Source organism: Amia ocellicauda, chromosome 5, assembly GCF_036373705.1.
Source record: "Amia ocellicauda isolate fAmiCal2 chromosome 5, fAmiCal2.hap1, whole genome shotgun sequence".
Taxonomy (NCBI): domain Eukaryota; kingdom Metazoa; phylum Chordata; class Actinopteri; order Amiiformes; family Amiidae; genus Amia; species Amia ocellicauda.
The window spans coordinates 10,545,719-10,567,993 of record NC_089854.1 but is presented as its reverse complement, the minus strand read 5'-3'; the positions used below and the strand labels follow the sequence as shown (position 1 = coordinate 10,567,993).

The window sequence follows — 22,275 nt, the reverse complement described above, 5'->3', positions numbered from 1 at the left end:
GGCTTGAGGCAAATTTTATTTTCACAGATAAGCCTACAACCGAGACTTTAAGTCGTTGAGTTGCATGATTTTTTGTCAATGCACATTTCATGCAAATCAAAACATCAAATCTACCCTATAATCAGGATTGATAGACCTGTACTTAATACCGGTTTTAGAGTTTATCCTAATGCATATTTTAATTTTTTCACATTTGAATGAAGGTAGTCCTACTAATTACTACAAAGTACAAACGGTTAAAGTTGCTGATTATTTGAAGCAAATTATGTAAATCAACAGCAAATGCAAGTAATGTGCCTATATCCACTGTAAACATCAGCCAAATATCTGAAACTCTGAAGTCGTTATATAAATAAATACTGTATAAATTAGACCCCTGCTCATTTATAAGCTATTATATTAAAATTGACCGTCAACGGTGTCTGAAATGTATGGGCGTGTGTTGAAGTGCGCATGCGTACTTCTGGAGTCAGCTCAGATTGTCAGAAACCTGTTGTGCAGCGCATGCGCAATGGATCAGCCTTTACAACAATGGGCACCTATTGTTAATGACATGATGTCTGAATACCACAGGTCTAAGTCATGAATACCTCATGCACATTATTTGAGGTATGCTGTTAATCACATGTATACCAAGGTTAGGCACAGGGTTACAGAACTAGTTTTGGGTTTTATACAATGTGATCAACATCAGAACTCCGTGAACATGCATGAGGCAGTCATATGTTGTTTCTGTGGGATACATACATCAATTAATTAACAATTGGTGCTAATTATTGTATACCTTAGGGCTCTATGTAGTAATAGCTTACCATATTGAGTTGAACGAGACTGCAGAGGAAACTGGGTTTAGATTTAGAGTGACTGTATCGCTCCATATAATCCCTGGGACATTTTGACAGAAGTTTTACATTTCAAATGGGAAGACATTAACATGTAAATTACTAATCCTTTTTTTTTCAATCTGCCATTCTGCTTTCATAATCTATCTGTGTATTTAAATAAGTGCAAAATAAATACAGTAAAATTAAGAAAAAATGCAGTTCAAGATCTTGTAATGGATAGTTGAAATGCATGAGAAAATGTGGAAAAGTGTGTAACTACTGTTTGCTGTGGGGTCAGAATGGTAAGGTGATTGAAAGTCCAAGAATAAATAAGTCCAGAGTTAAAAAAAAAAAAAACTAAAAACTATTAGGCCTACTATCTGTTGTTGTCATGGCTAGCTATATTTTCTCAATATACATCTACAGCTCGCTCCTGTCACTTAACAGGTGAGTGTAAAACTAGCACAGCAGTGTAACATCTGAGTTTTCCCTCGCCATAGCATTAGATAAGTAAATACACTGAACAATTTGACAGACTTCTCAAGCTCTAGTTATTCATTCAGTTGAAACTCAGCTCAGTGCCTTTTCAATATGAAATGTATTCACTTGGCCATTTTAAGACCCTCTCCCAAATTATATTTTTCTAAACCTTTTTCAAAAACAGAAAGAAAAATATTTGCACATATGTTAGAGAAAAGGGATGTTAAAATGTTTTGGGCTAAATAATGTTCTAGCTTTTGAACCCTTAGGCCACTTTTTGTTTTTTGGTGTAAATGGTGTACACTATTTTTCTATTTCAGAGATTCTCCCAAATGAAAAATAACTGATCAGAATACTGGTAACTCAATTGAGTTTAACAGATTTTTTATCAATGGAGTAAATCCAGCATTATATTACAAATTCTGCTTTTGCTGAATTCGGTGGTGTCAGAAAGCCACCTGGAATAATACAGGTTTGTGTGTTTGTGACACTAAAGACTGAGGACTCGGTTGTGTAAGAAGGAGGTGGGATGACAATTGAAGATAATTGCCATATGTTGGTGACACCTTGATTGTGCATGTCACAGCATTATTTCAATGGAGCATTGCTGAAACAAGATATTTTTCGCTCCATTTATTGTGTTTTTAAATTTCACTGGTGTTGATGGCTCCCTTTACCATCCGCTAATGTGAGTGTTTGCACTTTTTCCATTTCTAATTGATTGCTTTGAAGAGATGGGGAATTGTTTAATGTTCTCCACTATCATTTCATGTCCACAAGGTGGCAGTAGAAGCCGAGTTTAATTGGGGCGAGTTCTTTGCTTTGTTTTGTTACTACCATGCAGTGGTCAACAGCCCCGACCCTGTAGAGCAGGGGTGGCTAATCCTGGTCCTGGAGAGCCACATGGTCTACAGGTTTTTGTTCTATCCAGATTGTTAACTGCTTAATTGAACCAATTAGGCAAAATCTCCCTGTGTTCAAGGTATCCAATGATTGGTGATTGAGAGAGACATGGAAAACCTGCAGGATTGCAGTTCTCCAGGAACAGGGTTGGCCACCCCTGTTGTAGAGCGTTAAGTTAAGTCAAACACCACATATATGAGTTATTGTTCATTTATCAAGTCACTGGTTTAATAAAGTGAAACTGTGATTCCTGAGGGCTGAAGGGTATTTTGGTGTTTGTTCCAAATGTTTTCTTAACTTCTGTTAGCCACAATAATTGATTAGGCCTAATTAATTGGAATTAAATGTTTCCAAGACTTTATAAATTGAGGATTTAAAGGTGACCCATATAGCCTGCTAAATTGGGGCTCTCCAGGACCAATATCATAGATCACAGAATTATGTTGATAATATTACAGTCCTTGTTAAACTGATACAACTTTAAGGATTTCTAAAAATGTACAATATATTATTTAATATCATGCAAAGTGGATTTGTATTGATTTTAAATGTAACTTGTATTATTTAACAAGTACTTTTTTAATAGAAATATTAATATTAAATATTTATTGGTGAAATATTAACCTATAAACACATTAGTCAGTTTGGATTGCTCTGGGCCTTGTCTGCATTTGCAAAAGAGAATTGGCTGCTATTCAGATATGTGTGCAAGTCAGTACCTGGGTACAGAAAATGTAAATCGTGAAGAAAAAAAAAGTTTAGATAATATTCTGCCTCACGTGGTCTCTAGGCGTAGGATGTTTGCAGCTTGCAGCTGCATTTAAATATATAATGGGGGCTCCTGCTAGAATTAACAAAATCTTCATATGGCAGAGGCAGTAACCTTTCATGTTGTTGTATCAGGACAGATTGATTGATCTGATGGTATTGATTAATTCATTTATGTAATTTGCCAATATATTGCCAAACTCATTCCTGCAGGGAAACATTACAATGAAGCAAGTGTCTGGGTTACTGCTAAGCCAACATGGGTTGCATCATTCATCTTCTTAAAGGTACAGTGTGTTCTTGTGTCAGGATATGAAACAATCAGTGATGTGACTTCCAGTTGTCCAGAACTGTGCATACTTGAAACAAATGCAGTTAGTAGAACATTATTTTACATTTAGTCATACCCTTGGCCTCAGTGTCTATTTTGCAATCAATATTGATACTGAGCCAGAAAAATACTATGCTATTCCTTCTGCATTTTCTGGTGTAAAGTTTATCACACAGGTGTTCTCTGAGATGGGGACTCTAAGCAGCTTATTAATTGTTTTCAACCCTGTATTGACATTTAACAAGGTTACACGTCCGTCATTGTTACAGGACGATGTTATATACATCATAACATTAACTGCCATCAACCGGGGTGTTATTCTGTTGTCATAAATAGAACACCATGTACTTTGCAGTCATGGTGTCCTTCAGAAAAACTAACCAATCGTTATTACATATATATGTGCATGTGTATTTACTGCTCAATCAATAACTAAGGTCACAACATAATATAACTGTGTATAGTATACAATGTCAATCGGTGTAAACTATTGAATTAGCATTTTCCCCAGGTTATTATACACATGTCCTTGTCATTCTGAGAATTATATAGATTTACATTTATCCATTAGCTACTTTTACATCTAAAATGTAACATACAATGAATGATACTGCTACACTGTACTACTACACTTTATAAGTTATAACCTAATGTTTATGAAACACACATTGCATTAATGTGATAATAGTCTCTCTGACCGGGGCTCTGCTATCTCGAGATTAAAAGCAAATATAGAAATGTACGTTTGTTGATACAGCATATGATGACTTAACAGAGTCGAAAGATAAGATCACGTGTAAGTTGATAACATCATAAGTCATGAAGGTTACAGTGTTTCTTTACTTCCAGACGTGGAGCAGGATACTTATAACTATAATATAATCATTGTTTTTAAATCAAATGGGTATTTCTTCTTTTGCTCAACCTAAGCCCGACAGACCAACAAGGTGTAATCATTCAAAATCATAGTGCTAGAATTACAAGAGTTACGGTAGAGGAGCTGTGACGTCAGGGCACACCTTCATTCATGTTCCCGGTGTGTGTGGACTCGGAAGGTCATTTAATTGCAGCAGTGCCGAGGCTCTGCCCCCCGGAGTGACCGCAGCGCCACACGGGGCTCTTCATTACTGCTCAGTCACACGGGTCGCGCCGAGAGGACAGGCACTTTGAGGCTGAGTTCAGAGAGAGGGGGACTAAACACACACAACACACCGAGACACTGCAAGAAACCATTAAATAACCGGCTCCGTCTGAAATACTCCACTGCCAGGTATCGCTTTCAGTTCCTCTAATGTATATTATGTAAGGCTTCTGATGTATTTATATATTTTATTATTATTATTTACAAATAGTGGTTCGTTGTTACCAGTTTAGACACCCCAGCCGGGTGCCTGTGAATACAGGGTATTTTAACCTACACATACTGCCGGTGGTTACTTTGTTCATTGATGCGCTGTCGCTGTTGCTATGACATTGGCGTCTTGTAAACTGCACATGGTTATATGACCCGTGCTGCTAAAAAAGGTAATCATTTATAATAAACAATAGAAATTCACAAATACATTAGTAAATTGCCACACTATTTCTTTACAACTATTATATATTCAAGTGAATTCGTGCACTAGTTTACCTGCTAAGAGCTATCTTAATGCATTATAGTCATGTGATCTTTTTAATGCAGCATCTTAGTACATAAATGCTACACCACTGTCAGTGGTATAGCAGCGCTATATCTGCCTGAGGGGGGTGGGGGCAAACAACTTTATTTGAGGACTCTGCAGAAGCTTGAGTGCACCTCTCGGTTCTTGTCAGAGATATGGAGACCCAGTTGTGTTAGAGCTCTCTATACTGGATGTCAGGCCTACTACCATTCGGACAGCCTACCCAACTAGCACCATGACCGCATCCCCACTGAGAGAGGCCAGGCTCACAAACTCTTCAGACAACAGGAAGACAGAGCTAAGAATCAATGAGAAGAAATGCTGTAAGTATGATTTTGTCAGCTAGTAGACATCTCTTTAAAGCTCAATAAAATAAGGCTACAGCTAGGATGCCTGCAAGACACATGAGAGCCAGTGTAAACATAATCTGTAGAGAAGTAGCATGTAGATGTCCCAATTGGTTAGGACCTTTTCATGATGCTTGTCAGTCCCATTCAGTCCACTTTGCTGTACTGGGGGAATGATCGCAGTCTCTGAAGTGATTCGTCTGTATGTGTTCTTGTATTAGTAGGAGTGTATGAAGATCTCTCAGATTTTTCTGTTCCATTCTCTCTTTTAGTGATTTTGATAAATAAATACATTTGTAAGTGGCCCTGGATAAGGTTGTATGCTAAGAAATAATAATATAATATAACCATGATCACAATCATTGCTACTGTAAATGCCCCAATGGAGAGCTCTTTGGTGTTTCAGGATGTGATATTTCAACACTTGTTCGATAGCAGAGAAGACTACATCTTCAAGATTACAGGAGCTATTGTGCGGATAATCTGATTACTTTCAATTTGAAGAAATTAAATTAATACAATCTTTTCATTGTCATCAGGTGCTTTTGTTTTTTTTATATGGTTTCCAAAACAGATTTTCATTTTGGAAAATAAATACCTAAACGTCTCGGCTTTCCATTATGAGCTACAATGAGCAATTTATTTCAACACAAAAGTGGTGAAACATCACATCCTGAAACACCAAAGAGCTCTCCTTTTTTGTTTTTTTACAACAGCCATGATTGCAATGAAGTTTATACTTGTAAGTATTAAAACTTATGAAAATGGCAGAATGCAACAGAAAAATCTAAGATACTTATACACTCCTTTTAATATGAGGACATATAAACCAGTCATTTTAGGGATGGGATAATTCCCCTTTAATCTGAAACGGGTATGCCTGAGGGGGAATAAAGCATGCAGTAGGTTTCCATTTGGTCAAGTGTCACCTGACAAAATGTGGAGCAATACTCGTAATACATGCTGGATTACTTTCAGTCTATCACTCAAGACTGTATGAAAAGAACCCCAGTGTAAGAATGACTTGTCCTGGTAAATCCCATCTCTGTTCAGACTGAATTATATCCACTGGACATTTGCATGCTGGTGAGTTTAGCACATTAATTGGCTATGCTTGGTAGTTAGTGTTGCATGTTCAAATGCTGCATCTCTACCTCACGCTAGGCACTCATGTTACATATTTGCTGAACTCAAAAACCTGCTCAAAGCAGTTTCACTAAGCAGGCTCCTTTGAATATTTACTGCCAGTTACCACCTGCTTCCAGTAACTTTCAGCAGGCCATAAACTGGATGTCCATTAGACATGTGAGAGAATAAGTGGGGGTTGCTTGTGGAGAGCTTTGTTCAAGTCTTCATTCAATTTTGGTGGTCATACATACATTTAAGTTCATATAATCCCTGTGGAGTTTTTTTAATTTTATTATTATTAATTAAGAGAAGATGTGTCTAGAGCAGGGGTGGCCAACCCTGGTCCCAGAACGCCACAGTGCCTTCTGGGTTTTGTTTGATCCAAATCATTAAACTGCTTAAAACGAGCCAATTGTGGGGCTTAATTAGTCAAAATGTCCCCGTGTTCAAGGTATGCAGTGATTTATTGATTTAGAGAGACCCTTCTTCAAGATAGTGTGCTATACATTTTTAGTAATTACCTCTTTCCTCTTTAACACTTCAGCCCTAGTGTATAGTTGCATCTCTATACCACCTTTATAATGCCAGTGGCACTTACTGTCAGTTTCAATGTCTGTCCCAGGCATACATATTTATATTATTTTTTACTCTTTACTAGTTGAATTAGTGCCATTTATTTGTGTTAGCATAGATGTCATAGATGTGTAGAGATATGAATATGAGAAGATGGTATTGAAGCTCTTGTGTCCTTCTTTACACTCTGTGTAGGTCTGAACTTTTCAGTTCCTATTTTTCACATCGTTACTTGCATTTACATTTGCATTAAATCGGGATTTTAAGAAGCATTTATACATTTGGTTAAATTTGTGCAGAAGAACACCAAGATCACTGACACAGTGGAAGCTAAACTAATTTTCTGTGAAAGTGAGATCAGGGTGTCCAGCAAATGACTCATGTCAATGGTTAACCCTTGTGTTGTTCAAATGACAAGGCTTCAGTAGAATCAGCAACTCCATGAAGTCAAAAGTTGAAATTTTGTAATTGAGCAACTTTGATTGGTCGTTGACAGCGTTTTCACTGATAAATTTAGAAAGTGAATCATCTCCGAATGCAGTAAAAGGACCATGACATGGTCAGAAATAACTCCTGAACACGTGTATCCCGGAGTTATTTATTCTTCAATACAGCTGATGTTTTATTGTGTCCCACTGTACCAGTCAGGAGAGACCCTTTAGGACTGTTATAGCACAGGGTCTTGTGACTGCTCAGATGATCGCATTGGCTTCATTAGACACTGTGTCCCTTGTCTGCAGAGAGTAGCAGTATCGCAGTAACAATAAGGGGATTGCAGATGACAGATGTCATTCTTTCTTGTGGAGTACTTGGTGCTGAATTTGCAATGATATGTGGTTATTGTGCTTAAATCCCTGATATAGTCAGGAAAACACTGACTTTCTAAGGATATCACAGACTCAGAAATTCCCTACAGATTATAACACTGAGTGAGGCCTAGAAGAAAATAATTCCCCCCTTTTTTTGGTGGTGGCTTTGTTTTATTTTTTGTATTTTTATGGGGTTTTCCCCCCAGTTGCTACTTTTCTGTGTTATATTGGTAATGTATCATAGCAAACCTTTAACCAGCCTGAAGGTGTCCTTTTTATTTATTTGTTCCTGCACGGTAATGTTCTGGCCATCAATAATTAAATAAATAATGGTAAGGGAATGTTTCCAGTTTGTCAGAAGGTGCTACTCTGATCTGCATGGTTATTACCATGATGGTGTACACAGGTGCCGGTGTGTTTACTGTAAGGGCTGCACGGGAGCCTGTCCTTTCCTTGGAAGACTGTGCTCAGATTGCTTAGCTCAGATGGCCACGTGCGTCGGTATGTCAGTGAAGCACACCTCTCTGCTGAGTCAGGCCCATGTGAGCTCTGCATGATGGAAACTGGCAGGGAGTAGTTCCAGGCAGCTGGGTGGGGGGAGTTGGTAACTGAGGCCAAGCAAGGACTGGCACCAGACAGCAGGCCATGTGAAGAATAAAGGTGGCGGAGAGGTCAATGCTCTCACGCCTGTGTGCCTTTCTTTCTGTCTGAATTAATCTTTTAACTTGTTATATAAACAAGCATGCAACAACAACAAAAATCCACCTCTTGCATTGACACCACACGTTTTTCATTGTTCTGATGAAGCATAGAACACAATATGTTTAACACTGTTTTACCTCCACATATCACAATAAGGAATATCCAGCAGCCATTGTGGTTTTATATAAGAGCTTGTTGCTCTAAATACATGCAATAGATCTTTTTTTTTCATCAATCAAGACTCTTTAGTGTTTCTGATTAAGTTTGTTCCCTTTCCAATGTTTAATTTGTCAATTTAATGTAATAAAGTACCAGTCTTTTAAATTAAGTATATTTTAATCTATTTATTTAAACCTGTTAACTATCCAGAACATCTCACTGCTTGACAGTTCGCAATTTGGCTTGCACCTGCTGAAAGCTAACATCTCTGCCACACCACAATGGGCTGGAGATTCCTGCAAAAGTCTTGCACAGATTAATATAAAAGCCAAGGTTCTCTGATTAAAGTAATAATTTCCTCTATGGCACAACAAGTGGCAGAAAAGACTCCAAAATAATGTATTTTCTCTTTTTCCACTACAGAAACCAATGCATGTTAATTGTAGTTTAAGAATTGACACCATTTAATCCTCAAGAAAATGTTCATAACAATTATTATAAAGTTATCATATGCAATAAATTCACTCCCAGTCCCCAGACAGCCTAACAAAGCAGTATTCAGAGTCTGCTTTAATAAGTACACGTTTAAAGGTGAATTATTTTGTCAGTTATTTCAGTCCTTCTAAAGATTTAATCACTGAAATTGAGCTAGTTTATTGAAAACGCACCATTAGAATGTAAAGTCATGTTTCCTCATTGAATGCCTCCGTTTACGTTGTTTCACTTGTCATATTCTGTGAAGTATTGTGGAACTAGAGTATGATTGAACAAAAACTGCTTTTCACTTAACTCAAATCAAATAATGTTTTCACAATGTTGTTTTTATTTTATTTTATTTGGTGGATGTGCAGCCAACTCCAGGGAATTCCTTTCACGGCAAAAACTGAACTGAGATCAAGGGAGCAGTGGAATTGTGGGAGAGGGGCAAGGAGCAGACTTCAGATAATTTAATGTCCGTACGTCTGTGTGTCTTTCCAGCATGGGCCTCCTACATGACCAACTCCCCCACCGTGATCGTGATGATCGGGCTGCCAGCCCGAGGGAAGACCTACATGTCAAAGAAACTGACACGCTACCTCAACTGGATAGGGGTGCCCACCAAGGGTGAGTGGAATCTCTTCCAAATAATAATTATAATACTATAATACCTGTTTTTAGGATCTTTATTATTCAAGTAATGTTTTATTTTATTTTTAATCAGTGGTCTTGTTTTATCACCTTTAAATGTTCTACCCAAAACCAGTCACTTTTAAATAAGGATTATAAAAAGTAGAATTCTATGATCACCAAATCTCTACAATCCGCTCCCTATAATCACGCAATGAAGGCCCAGGACACGTTCAATGCATTCCTTATTAATAGGTCTGTCATTCGCCAAGTGCCTACAAGAAAAGCAAGCCTGTACAGATTTAGTTAATTCCATGCATATTATTTCAATTGCTGGGATAGGTACTAATATCTGTTTCTGAACACTGCAGTGTTTAACCTGGGAGTATACCGCCGGGACGCTGTCAAAGCGTACAAGTCCTACGATTTCTTCAGACATGACAACGAAGAAGCCATGAAAATAAGGAAGTGAGTCGCCGCCTTTCTGCAGTGCAGTGTGAAAAGATACTATTAAAACCAGAGCCGTAGGCACTGTGTTCAGTGCGGCAGTGGGGCAGTGCTTGTGTTCTTGGGCACTGCAGTACCAGTTGAGCGTGTGCTTTCCAATGCCTCAGCAGAATTTTGACCTACAAAAATAAGCTGATGTTTCTATAATTTCCCTCTTGTGCCACTGTAAGGTTACAGGCTCAGTAAATCAGAGAGAGAAATTTCTCTCTCTCTCCCTCACTCACTCCCAATCTTTCTCTCCTTTGTGCTGTAATGGATCATGATCTATTGAATGAAAAATGATTCTGTAAGAAACTGTGGATTATATTCACCGATTCAACACTTCAGATTCAGGTTTATGCTAATTTATTTTCCTAATTGATGCTTATTGCATGACTAAGTCCACTTGATTATTCACATGGTAATTGGAATTGTTTGTCGCCAGTCAACTTCAACTGTCCATGTTACTATGGAGATATATTAAGCTACGGTAAAATCACAGTTTCTCTAAACATCCAGAGGAAATTTAGAAAAAAGATTAGAGGGGATGCTGTTTATTCTTGTTCTGTTTTACTTTTCATTTATATATGTGTTCATGTTAAATGGGTCAACTGAAGATGCAAATGTTACATCTGAAATGTGTATTGGTCTAATTACCTCCTTATTATTTGGTGTAATTAAATGATGTGCAGTTTTTCCTGGTGATTTGTTCCAATTCTCCATATTTCTGTGGATTATTAGCACTAAAGCTACTATTGGCAACTATAATTAGGTAGTAGATTTATTCAAACAATATATTTGATGGTCTCATTACAGAAGGTATAAATGTGTCATGACTCCTGAAAGACTGCAGTATTTTGTTAATTCATTTTTTCAAGGGAACATGTATGATTAATTTACGGCTATATGCACATTGCACCATTCTGTCTAACACTGTACAAAATCTAAATAATTTTGCCTGGCATAATAGTGATTCTGCTTATCTTTCTTACAGACTAATGGTGTGGTGTAATGGTGTTTAATAATCTGGGTACAGTACAGTGGTGGTTGCTTACTATATCATTGTGTTTAAGCTGCTGCATCAAACTGCAGTAACTGGTGTTACTTGTCAAACTTTGTTTTAAGTAATAAATGTGATGCATCATTTTTTTCACTTGGATAATTAACTGCTTGAATGAGCATGTCAATGGGATTTCCTTGTTAAGTTTATTTTGTCATTTACCACAGACAGTGTGCCTTGGTTGCCCTACAGGATGTCAAGTCATATTTAAACGAAGAAGGTGGACAGATTGCGGTGAGAAACTTCCCTCTCCGTTTACTTTGAACCCAAAATCAAAATGATTCAGAACATGATAAAGCTATGAAGGAGAGTTGGTGGCCCAATTATTAACAGCTAGGTGTTAGTAACTAATTAATGCCAGCCTTTTCTTGAGGTCTGCATCAACTGCATAGCTAAGTCTGTTGTTCCAGGCTTCCACACCCCATTGTGTAAAGTAGTGCATCTAATTTCCATCTTGAACACACCTAAACGTATTTACCCCTCGTGCCCCCTTACCATGTCTCATTATTGAGCAAATCCCATGTGAATCAAATCCCTTCATAATTGCTTCTGTTCAAGCCTTGAGAGATTCAATATCCTCGATCTGTCTGGATAAGATAATCTTTTGACACAAGGTATTAATCTTGTTTGTTGACTTGTTCCACAGCAAAAATAACCTTCTCCTCATGTGATGAACAACATGGTACACTATATTATAAACCAAGTTTTAGTTTATTTTTTAAGATTTAATTTGTTTTTTGATTTTTCCCTCTCATCAAAATATTAATATTCCTAATTAGTCCCATTGGTAAACAACTTCGGAATAACAAAGTCTTTTCATGACAGGATGTGCCTTCTTGTTTTCCAGGTGTTTGATGCCACAAACACAACCAGAGAAAGACGGGATCTCATCCTCAGTTTTGCAAAAGAGAATGCCTACAAGGTGAGATCTGAAGCAGGCATTTCCAGCTTTGTCTTGTTTGGACTGTACTGAAGTGACAGGAAATTGCTTGTCTGAACTACAGGCAGTAGTTGCGCCACAGTACAAGTCTGCATCAAGGGGCATCTGGTTCAAAAGTAGACCGGTCATTTTCAGAAAAATCTGACTTCCCCCAGCATGTATACCTAACTTTAGCCAAGAGGAACTGAAGTCATGAAATTAGAACCTGTTGGCCTAGCAGTGAAACCGGTGATGTAAAAAGCCTCACGCTTTGTTTGGTCAACTATTATCTTTATAGACAGATCTATTCTGATGGAAAAAGTGCAAGCCATAAAATGATGAAATGGACTGTTTACTTTTCCAGGTGTTCTTTGTAGAGTCCGTCTGCGACGATCCAGATGTCATCGCTGCTAATATTTTGGTAGGTTCTGATTGATGGTCACTGGGGGGGAAAAATACTCGCCTCATAAACTCCACCTTCAACAAATAAACTATTCGACTTTTGTAGCTTTTAAATAGGAGAATGGCCTTTTATTCTTGCAGGGCCTTTTAGTTCATTCCAATTCATTATATCGTCATTTCCTATTGTTTGGCAACAGGAGGTAAAGGTGTCTAGTCCAGACTATCCAGAAAGACACAGGGAACGTGTAATGGATGACTTCTTGAAGAGAATTGAGTGCTATGAAGTGACCTACCAGCCTTTAGATCCAGATGAATGTGACAAGTAAGAGAAGACTTGACATTGATATCAGTTTTATTCTGCCTTGATGGTTGCTTCAGTTTGCCACTAGGGGGAGACCTAGTAAAGGAGTTACCAATAGACTTGCTCTTTTTAAATGTTAAATTTTGTTCAAGGTGCTCAACTTCCTGTTATAAAATACATATTTTAAAAGTAATTATTTTAGTTTTTGCCAAATCTGCCACTTATTGGTCTGACTAGGGTAGAGGAAGCATATCTGTTGACTTGCATAACCTTATGCAGAATACTAAAACTACCTTGTCCTCACATCAATATATTTTGTCTTTTTTTGATTTTCCTATTTTTATTTTGTATTCTTCTCAGAGACTTGTCCTTTATCAAAGTCATAAACGTGGGGCGGCGTTTTCTAGTGAACCGAGTGCAGGACTATATCCAAAGCAAGATCGTCTACTACCTCATGAACATCCATGTCCACTCACGCTCCATCTACCTGTGTCGACATGGAGAGAGTGACCACAACATGCAGGGACGCATCGGGGGGGATGCCGAGCTGTCAGCCCGTGGAAAACAGGTGAGAGATTTTACTAATTGCTTGGTTTGTTAAGCTTGTAGCATTTGTTCATAGCTATGCTTTTCTAGACCTCCACACTCACCCCGTCCCCTGCTGCCTCAGTTTGCACACGCCCTGCAGGAGTTCATCGGCGAGCAGAAGCTGTCGGACCTGAAGGTGTGGACCAGCCAGCTGCGGAGAACCATCCAGACGGCCGAGGAGCTGGGCGTGCCTTACGAGCAGTGGAAGATCCTAAACGAGATTGATGCAGTGAGTACACTGTACTGGACACCTCCTCCATAGCTACAGTCTTGCAGGGTGTAATGGGTCACCCTTCAAACATCCATTTATAAAGAATCCAAAACATTTAATTGAGATGATGGTGATTTAGGTCATTTGAAAGATCATCTTGAAGTAGCGCTTTGAACACCTCTCACTCTCAATGAAAAAGAAGGCTGAAGAATTCCACTTTTTGAACAATTACCTGGATTAATTAATCAATAGCTGGAAGTGTTCACAGTTTTTGGAAGTTGTGATTTAGGGATGACCTCTAAAACTGGGTTAGTACTATATACAATAAAACTCATGTTTCCGCAAAGCATATTAACCTAAATTACTGTAAGGAAAATAAGGCAACATCTTCTGTCCCTTCTGATTCCAGGGTGTAGGCTAACCATTTGTTCTTCCATCCTTCATTAAAAAGTGTGTCTGATTGCCCTAGAATCGCTCCTTTAATTGTTGTCCTTCTCGCCTTGTGATCACTCAAATGGGCACTGGATCCAGATATACCTGTCTACCTGATAAACTTGTCTGCAATCAGTGTTAACTTAGTTTGCTCATTGCTGTGCTGATAAGCTTGGCACACAGTGAAATATTCAGTCATTACTAATCCAGTTCAGATGGCTTTGGGTGCAGGCATGTAGCACTGTTCTCTTACAATCGTCGCTAGTGAAACGTCCCGTCACCATTTGTACATGAATCACATTTCATCTGCTCAGTTTCCACAATGCAGTCATCTGATAAGGCCAACTATCTTTATAAACCCACTGCATGTTTAAACCTGGGGTTGGGTGTAGGGTCGTGATGAAGTTCGAATCCGCATTCGTTGATGTCGAACTTTGTGCATTTTTGGCAAATCTGAACTCTGTTGAATACTAAACAACTTTTTTTTTTGACAAATTCGAATTTGTAGCAAAATATTCATGAATCCAGTCTGCTTGTTCAGTCAGTATGCTCCAATTTTATTCTAAGCACATGTGCCGTGTTTGCTTATTTGGAACGAGTCAGTTCAGTTCAAAGTCATTTCGGCTAAGGTTGATTCGGCATAAATAAGTTTGTGTTATGATTTTTATCTTTACTTTTTATTTTAAACATATCAAATAATTAATTTTATAGTCTATAACTGCAAACAAATGTGATTATTTTATGTCATGTTATCATCGGTATTCTGGCATAACTAAAACTGTTAAAAAAAAGTATTATTAAAATGTACAAAAATCTATTTGCAAAGTGAATGTATTTTCAGTGTTGCTGGTGAAATCTATGATGATCGTCATAGCAGGTTACTGCCTAACAATGCAGAGTGAATTTTTGGGAAACTACAAGTTTTAAGTAGTAAAGTGACTAGTAATAGTGGTAACGATACATGTTAAGAACATAAGAGAATGTGTTCAATAGTAATAGTAGTTTGCATCTCTGAACAGTTAATTCAGACTGTCTGATGACTCATGCAACGTTCTAGTTTTAAAAGTACTCCATTACATTTAATTTTAGGACTATGAGCGAACGTTTTTCAGCTCTAACAAATGTACAGCCTGTTATTTAAATAAAATAAATATTTTACAGTTTTAAATAAAAACTGTAGCAAAATTATGTTAATACTGGAAATATATAAAAAATGCCTCTCCACCTACAACTAAATACACTACATGTGTATTTGCATCTGCACAGATGTATTGTACTGCACAGAGGGGGGGGGGGGGTGGATGGGATATAACAGCTGGCTTTCTCCATATCCACAATCACCACTTGGATCCTCTCTTTATGTTGAGGAAAAACTGTGTAATGGGAGCCTGTGTGTCTCATTGATATGGTTGTGTGTCCCGTTTTCAGGGTGTGTGTGAGGAGATGACCTATGAGATGATCCAGGACTCCTATCCTGAAGAGTTTGCCCTCAGGGACCAGGACAAGTACCACTATCGCTACCCAGGGGGAGAGGTAGGGCAAAGGTCGATGTTCAAAATAATATAAGGGGGTAATCTGTGTCTAGTTATCAAAGCACTGTGTTCATGTTTGGGTACCTAACCTTTGTGTTATTGTGTGGACCCTGGACACCTGTACTATTAGCACTGGTACTCCTGCTGTAGATCTTCTGTTTGCGCTGTGAAGAGAAGTGGACGTTTTGGCAGCACCACATGCATTAGCTGCCGATGTCTCTGTTGCTTTAGTACATTACAGTGAGCCAAGTTCATTACCAATTTGGTGCTTCTCAACTGGTAGGGTGGGGCACACAATTAAATCAATAAAAACATTGTTTTGCCTTCCTGCTACATCTGGAGTATTCATACGAGAACCTCAATCCTCATAAACTCTGAAATGCGCCCCACACTTCTCTACTGCTGTGGTCTTGATTCCACCCCCACGGTGCATTCTGTCAACTGGTTGACACTTGTTTTGTTGAATGATGTTGCCAGATGGCTGTAGTGAGCCTTGTTGCTGTAGGAAAATCCTGGACTCTGGCTGGTGGTGTACGCAGACATCAGATATACAGGGTGTGTGAGAGTTTCCCCTTTCTCTGCAGTCCTATCAGGACCTGGTGCAGCGGCTGGAGCCGGTGATCATGGAGCTGGAGCGCCAGGGCAATGTGCTGGTCATCTGCCACCAGGCCGTCATGCGCTGTCTGCTGGCCTACTTCCTGGACAAGAGCGCAGGTAACACACACACACACACACACACACACACACCACCATGGTGACAATAAGTCTACATTTAAATTGCCAGGAGGTCATTGAGAGTTTGTTTCCAGACTATCAGGGCTGGGCAGACAACTGATTAAGATCTGGAAAACACATGTGATTTGATTGGAATGGCCCAGTCCTGTGCTATCATGGGTAGACGGCCCCAGTATTGGAATGACGCATTTGTTTTTGGTTCATTCCATTTCTGACTGAACTTCCAGGTCTGATGCCTGCAGTTGCAAAACCACTGCACTCTATCATTAAACGCCCAAATATCTTCTGTTTGTCATTCTCTGACTATGGCTTGGTTTCAGCTGGGATTTATCCATAGACGCACAGATTGTTTTTGTTTTTGGTCTGTGTTTGGGTTTCATTAAAGACAAACTCATTAAATGTGTGTAGAAATGAGCATGTAGCACCACAATATAAGGAGATATAAACAGAAGTGGTTTACTCACATTTTTCTCTCCTCGTAAACTGCAATTTGCTGCCCACGTAGTGAATTGTGATTTTCCACTCCTGCAGATACACACTTCTTCTTCCCCCCAGGGACAGCTCTATGGTTTGCCAGACTCTCTTTGGAGACTGCGCAGTTTCCCAGCCTTACACTTTCACAAACAGTAGCAGAGTGCAGTCTGAGTCCATCCTCTAGTCAAAACAAAAGTGGAAAATAACTGACTGAACCACAATTTGGACCCTTGAGTTTTCAAGGTGTGCAAACAAAGATTCATTTTAAAGTTTTGAGAATATGAAATGAAAGAGTAAATTACATTTAAAAGCAACACTACACTATGGGTTTCATGTTCAGACTGTTAAACTAAAATTGCACTTCTACATAAGATATAATAGAATATGCAAATTGTGCAGGTGATGCTGCTGTTAAATACAATTATTTTCTCAGTGCCATTTTGAAACAAATGGTCTCCCTATCTAGTATTAAACTCTGGACTGATCGTGTCTGTTGTTTTCAGACGACTTGCCGTACCTGAAGTGTCCTCTGCACACTGTTCTCAAACTCACTCCTGTCGCCTACGGTATGATTTCCAGGCTTTTTCTAATGAAGAGACAAGTTTGAGCATTTGCTTTCCTGTTCTTAAGAGATTTAAATATGTCAGAATTGTAACACTAGCTCTAAACAAAATTGAAATATGCAATTACCAGATTTAATGGTTTTGAGCTCTCGACAAGCAGGAATTACCATTAGAAATCTTTCCCCCTTGTGTAAATTTTGTCCATTTAATCTAAGACTTTTTAAACTAAAATGTTCTCCTCATTGTTTCTGTCATAGAAAGCTGCTATGTGTGACTAGTTGTTCACTGTAATTTGTGGCTAAAGGTGTTTTTTGTATATGTGGGTAAAAATTGCGACTCTTTTTCATTCACCAGTATTTCACTTCATAAGGGTACATTTTGGGGAAAATGAATATTTTTGCTGATAGTGGTTGGGACTTTACAAACATTTCATTTTATTTTCAGGCTGTAAAGTTGAAATGTTTTACTTGAATGTGGAAGCTGTGAACACTCACCGTGACCGGCCCATCGTAAGTCTTCATATTTAATTATTATCATAATTATTAATTATCTAAATTAAATAATCTACATACAAGACTTTAACAGATGTATTTGAGAAAAAAAATGTAATGTATAAACTAGAACTCCAACACACTGTGAAACACAATGATTTTTCACTGTGCATGACCACCTTTAGAGCATACCCAGTTAAATACTATACATATTCTTATATACATTGCATTACAAGTGTTGTCAATCAGCAGTTAGACCCACTGAGTCAATTGGTTATTGCAATGATAGGAAAACCTGTTAAGCATTATGATGTTACTTGACTAAAATGGATCAAATAAATACATAATTTGACTGGGCAATGTCCTGTAGCAATATGTGATTCTGTAACATGGACTTTTTTGTGATCAGTTTGCCCTTTGAACTGTGGGGATATCTTTTCAGCAGAGTTTACATGCAGTGATACAGTTCCCGTGTGCCACTGAGGAAAATATATAATTTTTTTTCAATAGGAACTGGGAGAATAAATCAGTACTATTGTATAAATCACATACTGTGCCAGAGGCCGATTCTGTTCACCTGTCTGGATGGGTCCACCCTTGGAACTTAAGAGCATAAGATGAGAACAATGAGAACAATGCTCATTAATTTCCTATCTGTGTTAGTACCTGCACATTTCCAGCTTAAATGAGCAAGGTTTTAACTTTTTCATATACCTCTATATATAACATAACGTCTACACATATTTAATACATTTGCCATCATCCTGTTGTTAATCACTGAGAGCTGATTGCCTGGGATATGGCTACAATGCTCTGCCCTTGTACGAGACAGTACACCACATCCATAAAACATCTACCACCATCCTCACTTGATGTGTTTTCTTTTCCTAATTAAAACATAATAATAAATTGTGGAAAAAATAAGCTGCATAAATCATCAAGGAAGCTAATCTGATTAATTCTGGAGAGAACCAAATTGTTTTGTTACACTTGCAGTGCTTTTTTTTTTTTTTCAGTTTTGTCAAAAAAAGTTTGGCATAATTAGATCATTTCCTGGCCTCAACTACAGTCATGCAAGGAATGCCAGATATTTTCTTCCTTTTGTCTTTCTTCTCATGTGCTTTAGAAAGGTTTGATCCAATAGGAGAAAAAGAAAACTACACTTTTTTAGTAAATACTGCACTATACTGTACGCCATTCCAGGAATTCCTGTGTTTGCAGCTTTTAATTCCAAACTGCACTGTAAATTTGAGCTGTAAATTGCATAATTGGACACTGTATTAAGCCCTAATTGCTTAAGTGGACCATTTTAATTACTGTAAGCTGTTAGATGATTCTAATTAGTTCCGGTAAGGATTTAACTTTGTACCCGAGAGACTCAGCTGGAATAGAAAGCAGAAGATATGGGGGAGCTCCAGGACCATGGTGCAAAACCACTGATGCGCATTATACAAGTTGCTGAGAAAATGGGTTGAACCTACTCAACACCTGTGAAAACTGCGCTGCAGAGTAATAGAATTTGGTACAAATGGGACCATGGGGAAAACGGCATCTGACATTATTGCCCTTGTGAACACTGAACACGAGCCACCATGGAAACACATGGTGGCCACACCGGGCCTGCCTATTTCCATGTGTATTGGTGCACAGTTTTTTCAATGTAATGTGACTTTATAAGCACCATGTGTGTTTTTTACAGTAGCACTGTGTATGTGTCTGATTGGAGAAACCTTTAGGTCTTAAGGTTGGTGATTTTTTTTTTATTTTTATTTTTTCTCCCAGATAAACTGGGAGTTTTTGTTCTGTTTTTTAAATCATTCATTTGTTTTATTGTGTTTATGTATTTTCTTGAATTGGGCACCAATTTCAACAACCATCTCTCAGACACTGTATAGTTAATGTATTGCTTAGTGTTCTTCGTTTAAGGAACATTGACTAGAAATTCCTGTCATGGTTTACTTGTGAGATGTTTATTTTTTATTTGACTATAGTTTGTTTGTTCTTTTGTGTCAAGTTTTCTTTGGTTGGCATTAATCGGTTATTAAGTCATCTTAAGTCATATCTTTTGACTTTGGCAGGAGCTGTGGATGCCATCTGATTCCTTTCAGGGTCTACTTATCAATGCTACATTGTGTATTTTGACTTTGTCTGAACCTGTTCTTCTATATTTTGGTGATAGTTTTTGCAGCAACTTGTATTCAGAATCCCCTTCCTAAGAATGGTTGATGAATGGATTTGTAGAGACAAATTGTTTCAGAGAAGGACTGCACGATTTTAGTTCAATGTTTGAAGCCAGTCTTGCTGCTTAATAACACCTCTCCCTAATATCCATTAGCTCTGCTGCATTTAGCTGCGATTCAGATGTCCTCAATGTGGCTTTTGATTGTCACTGGGCAGCTGAGAACAAGTGTGAAAGTCCCAGCCCACATTGAGGACACACACCCTGAGCTCTTGGCAGAATGGCTCCAAGTGCTCTGCATTGCAACTCTCATTTGCTCTCCCGATGTGTCCATCATGACGGATAGATTTTCTGTACTTTAAACCAAGTTTTGTCAGTCCTGTTTTGTGGGGCCCCCTGTGGTTGCTGGTTTAATTGCTACAGAAGCTCTTAATTATTTTGGCTTGAAGAGTTTGCTCAATAAGCCTCAGTAATTCACAGCAACCCACTGGAGCCCAAGGTCGAGTATTGTTTCCCTACCTCGTTCTAGACAATTGTACCACAAAAGAGGGACAAATGGTGTTTCTGCAGTTCCCCGTATGTGTGTCTGTTTGAGTGCATGTGTGCGTCTGTGCATGCGTATGTGTGAGTGCGTGTGTGCTTGTGGGCGCATGCTCTTTAACGCTCCTGGTCTCTCCCATCTCTAATCAGGGTCAAATCCGGAAGGACCCCGCGCCCCTTCTGCTCCGGCGAAATAGTTACACCCCCCTGGCCAGTCACGACCAGGTCAAGCGCCCGCGACTCTACAGCGCTGGCAACTGGCTCCCCCTCGCCCCTTCCCTGAAGGCCCTGCAATTCCCAGAGGGACCAGAGGGGGCAGTGCTGCAGCAAAGCCAAGTTAGTGTCAGCACTGTTAGCATTAATCACCAATCACCCCCCACCCCACCCCAAGTAACTAATCCAGCTGATCCTTGGTCACTCACTGACCTCTTGATTTGTGTGCGTTCCATTTGAATTCGTCCTGTTGCACCTGTTTCCGTGCTGCATTCTCTGCGTTGCCAGTGTCCGTCCGTTTCCCCTGCCACTTCCATTTCCTGCATGCTTGTCCTTCTCTTGGTTCATCACCCCTTGCACACTGCTTGAATATGCACTATTGAATATGTCTGCACTACATAGCCTGTACACTTCAACAGGCCCTTCTGCAACTCGGTCGCATTTGACCCGATTTGAAGAAAGGATATTCATGCCAGCAGGCCATGCATGTCAACGGTACTGATTGTATATGCTTCATCTTCCTTTTGGTAACAATATATCCACTTGATCTAAAATGTACCTGAAGATTGAATCTAGTGTCGTCACTGTGTAAGATCTTGCTATGAATTCCAGCTTTAAAGTTGGATAATCAAGCGCTTTAAATGCAAATTGTGATGATTTTCAAGATTGTTGTAATAAGGAATTTTATTTCTTGTAGGATATTTAATCTGCAAATCCATTCAATTGTCAAGTAAACTGGACAATATTGTGTTTTAATGGACGTTCTGCTGGAGGTAAAGTCTATGAAAGCACATTTATCATGGGGGTTCTTTAATAAAACATTAAACAAAATGGTATTCACAAAGTCTCTTAGAATATTTTTTTTATTCATGGATTTGATTCAGCTATTTTGCATATTCCAAGCCTGTGTTTGTGTGTGCTTGGCTTTGTTGGTTGAAATACAGGCTTCAGCTTTTCTCTCCATCTCTATTCTTCTTTCTTTCTCTTTCTTCCTCTGTCTCTCCACAGCCCCATGTGGGAAGTACCTGTTTGTGAGTATCTGACACTCTGCTCGGACCTACAGTTCTTGCTATCACTGCTAATGGGGCTTCAGTATCACAGTGGGCTTATTCATTGGAATTTCAGGAAATTGAAAAAATACTGTAATTCTCAATAGAGTAATTTTACCGTTATCAAAACACTGTGGCCTAGATTCTCCACAGCATGGGAATTAAAGGGGCAGTTTTTCCTATAAGGACAATTAGGCTCTGTGTTGTGAATCCTAATAAAAAAAGGTCTTGGAGAACCCCAATCCATTACATTTTATAGGTTTCCCTAGTCATCAAGTCATCAATTCCATAGTGAACAAGTAAGTATT

General features: G+C 38.7%; 1 protein-coding gene across 6 annotated transcripts in view; it reads left to right on the top strand.

Annotated features, from left to right (window-relative positions):
* The window catches only part of pfkfb2b (6-phosphofructo-2-kinase/fructose-2,6-biphosphatase 2b), a 33,686-nt gene that overhangs the window by 499 nt on the left and 10,912 nt on the right, over nt 1–22,275 (top strand). Inside the window, exons 1-16 of one of the 6 annotated variants that reach the window (XM_066703655.1) lie at nt 3,798–4,576; nt 5,119–5,290; nt 9,664–9,789; nt 10,164–10,260; nt 11,506–11,572; nt 12,186–12,260; nt 12,622–12,678; nt 12,857–12,981; nt 13,321–13,528; nt 13,631–13,777; nt 15,620–15,724; nt 16,308–16,437; nt 17,436–17,498; nt 17,940–18,004; nt 20,856–21,041; nt 21,927–21,949. In XM_066703655.1, coding sequence (XP_066559752.1) covers nt 5,203–5,290; nt 9,664–9,789; nt 10,164–10,260; nt 11,506–11,572; nt 12,186–12,260; nt 12,622–12,678; nt 12,857–12,981; nt 13,321–13,528; nt 13,631–13,777; nt 15,620–15,724; nt 16,308–16,437; nt 17,436–17,498; nt 17,940–18,004; nt 20,856–21,041; nt 21,927–21,949 — 1,562 coding nt within the window. In that variant the 5' untranslated portion in view covers nt 3,798–4,576; nt 5,119–5,202. Of the gene's footprint in view, nt 1–3,797; nt 5,291–9,663; nt 9,790–10,163; nt 10,261–11,505; nt 11,573–12,185; nt 12,261–12,621; nt 12,679–12,856; nt 12,982–13,320; nt 13,529–13,630; nt 13,778–15,619; nt 15,725–16,307; nt 16,438–17,435; nt 17,499–17,939; nt 18,005–20,855; nt 21,042–21,615; nt 21,755–21,926; nt 21,950–22,275 lie in introns of those variants that run through there. The other 5 variants (XM_066703659.1, XM_066703658.1, XM_066703656.1 and 2 more) reach the window with 5 other exon arrangements.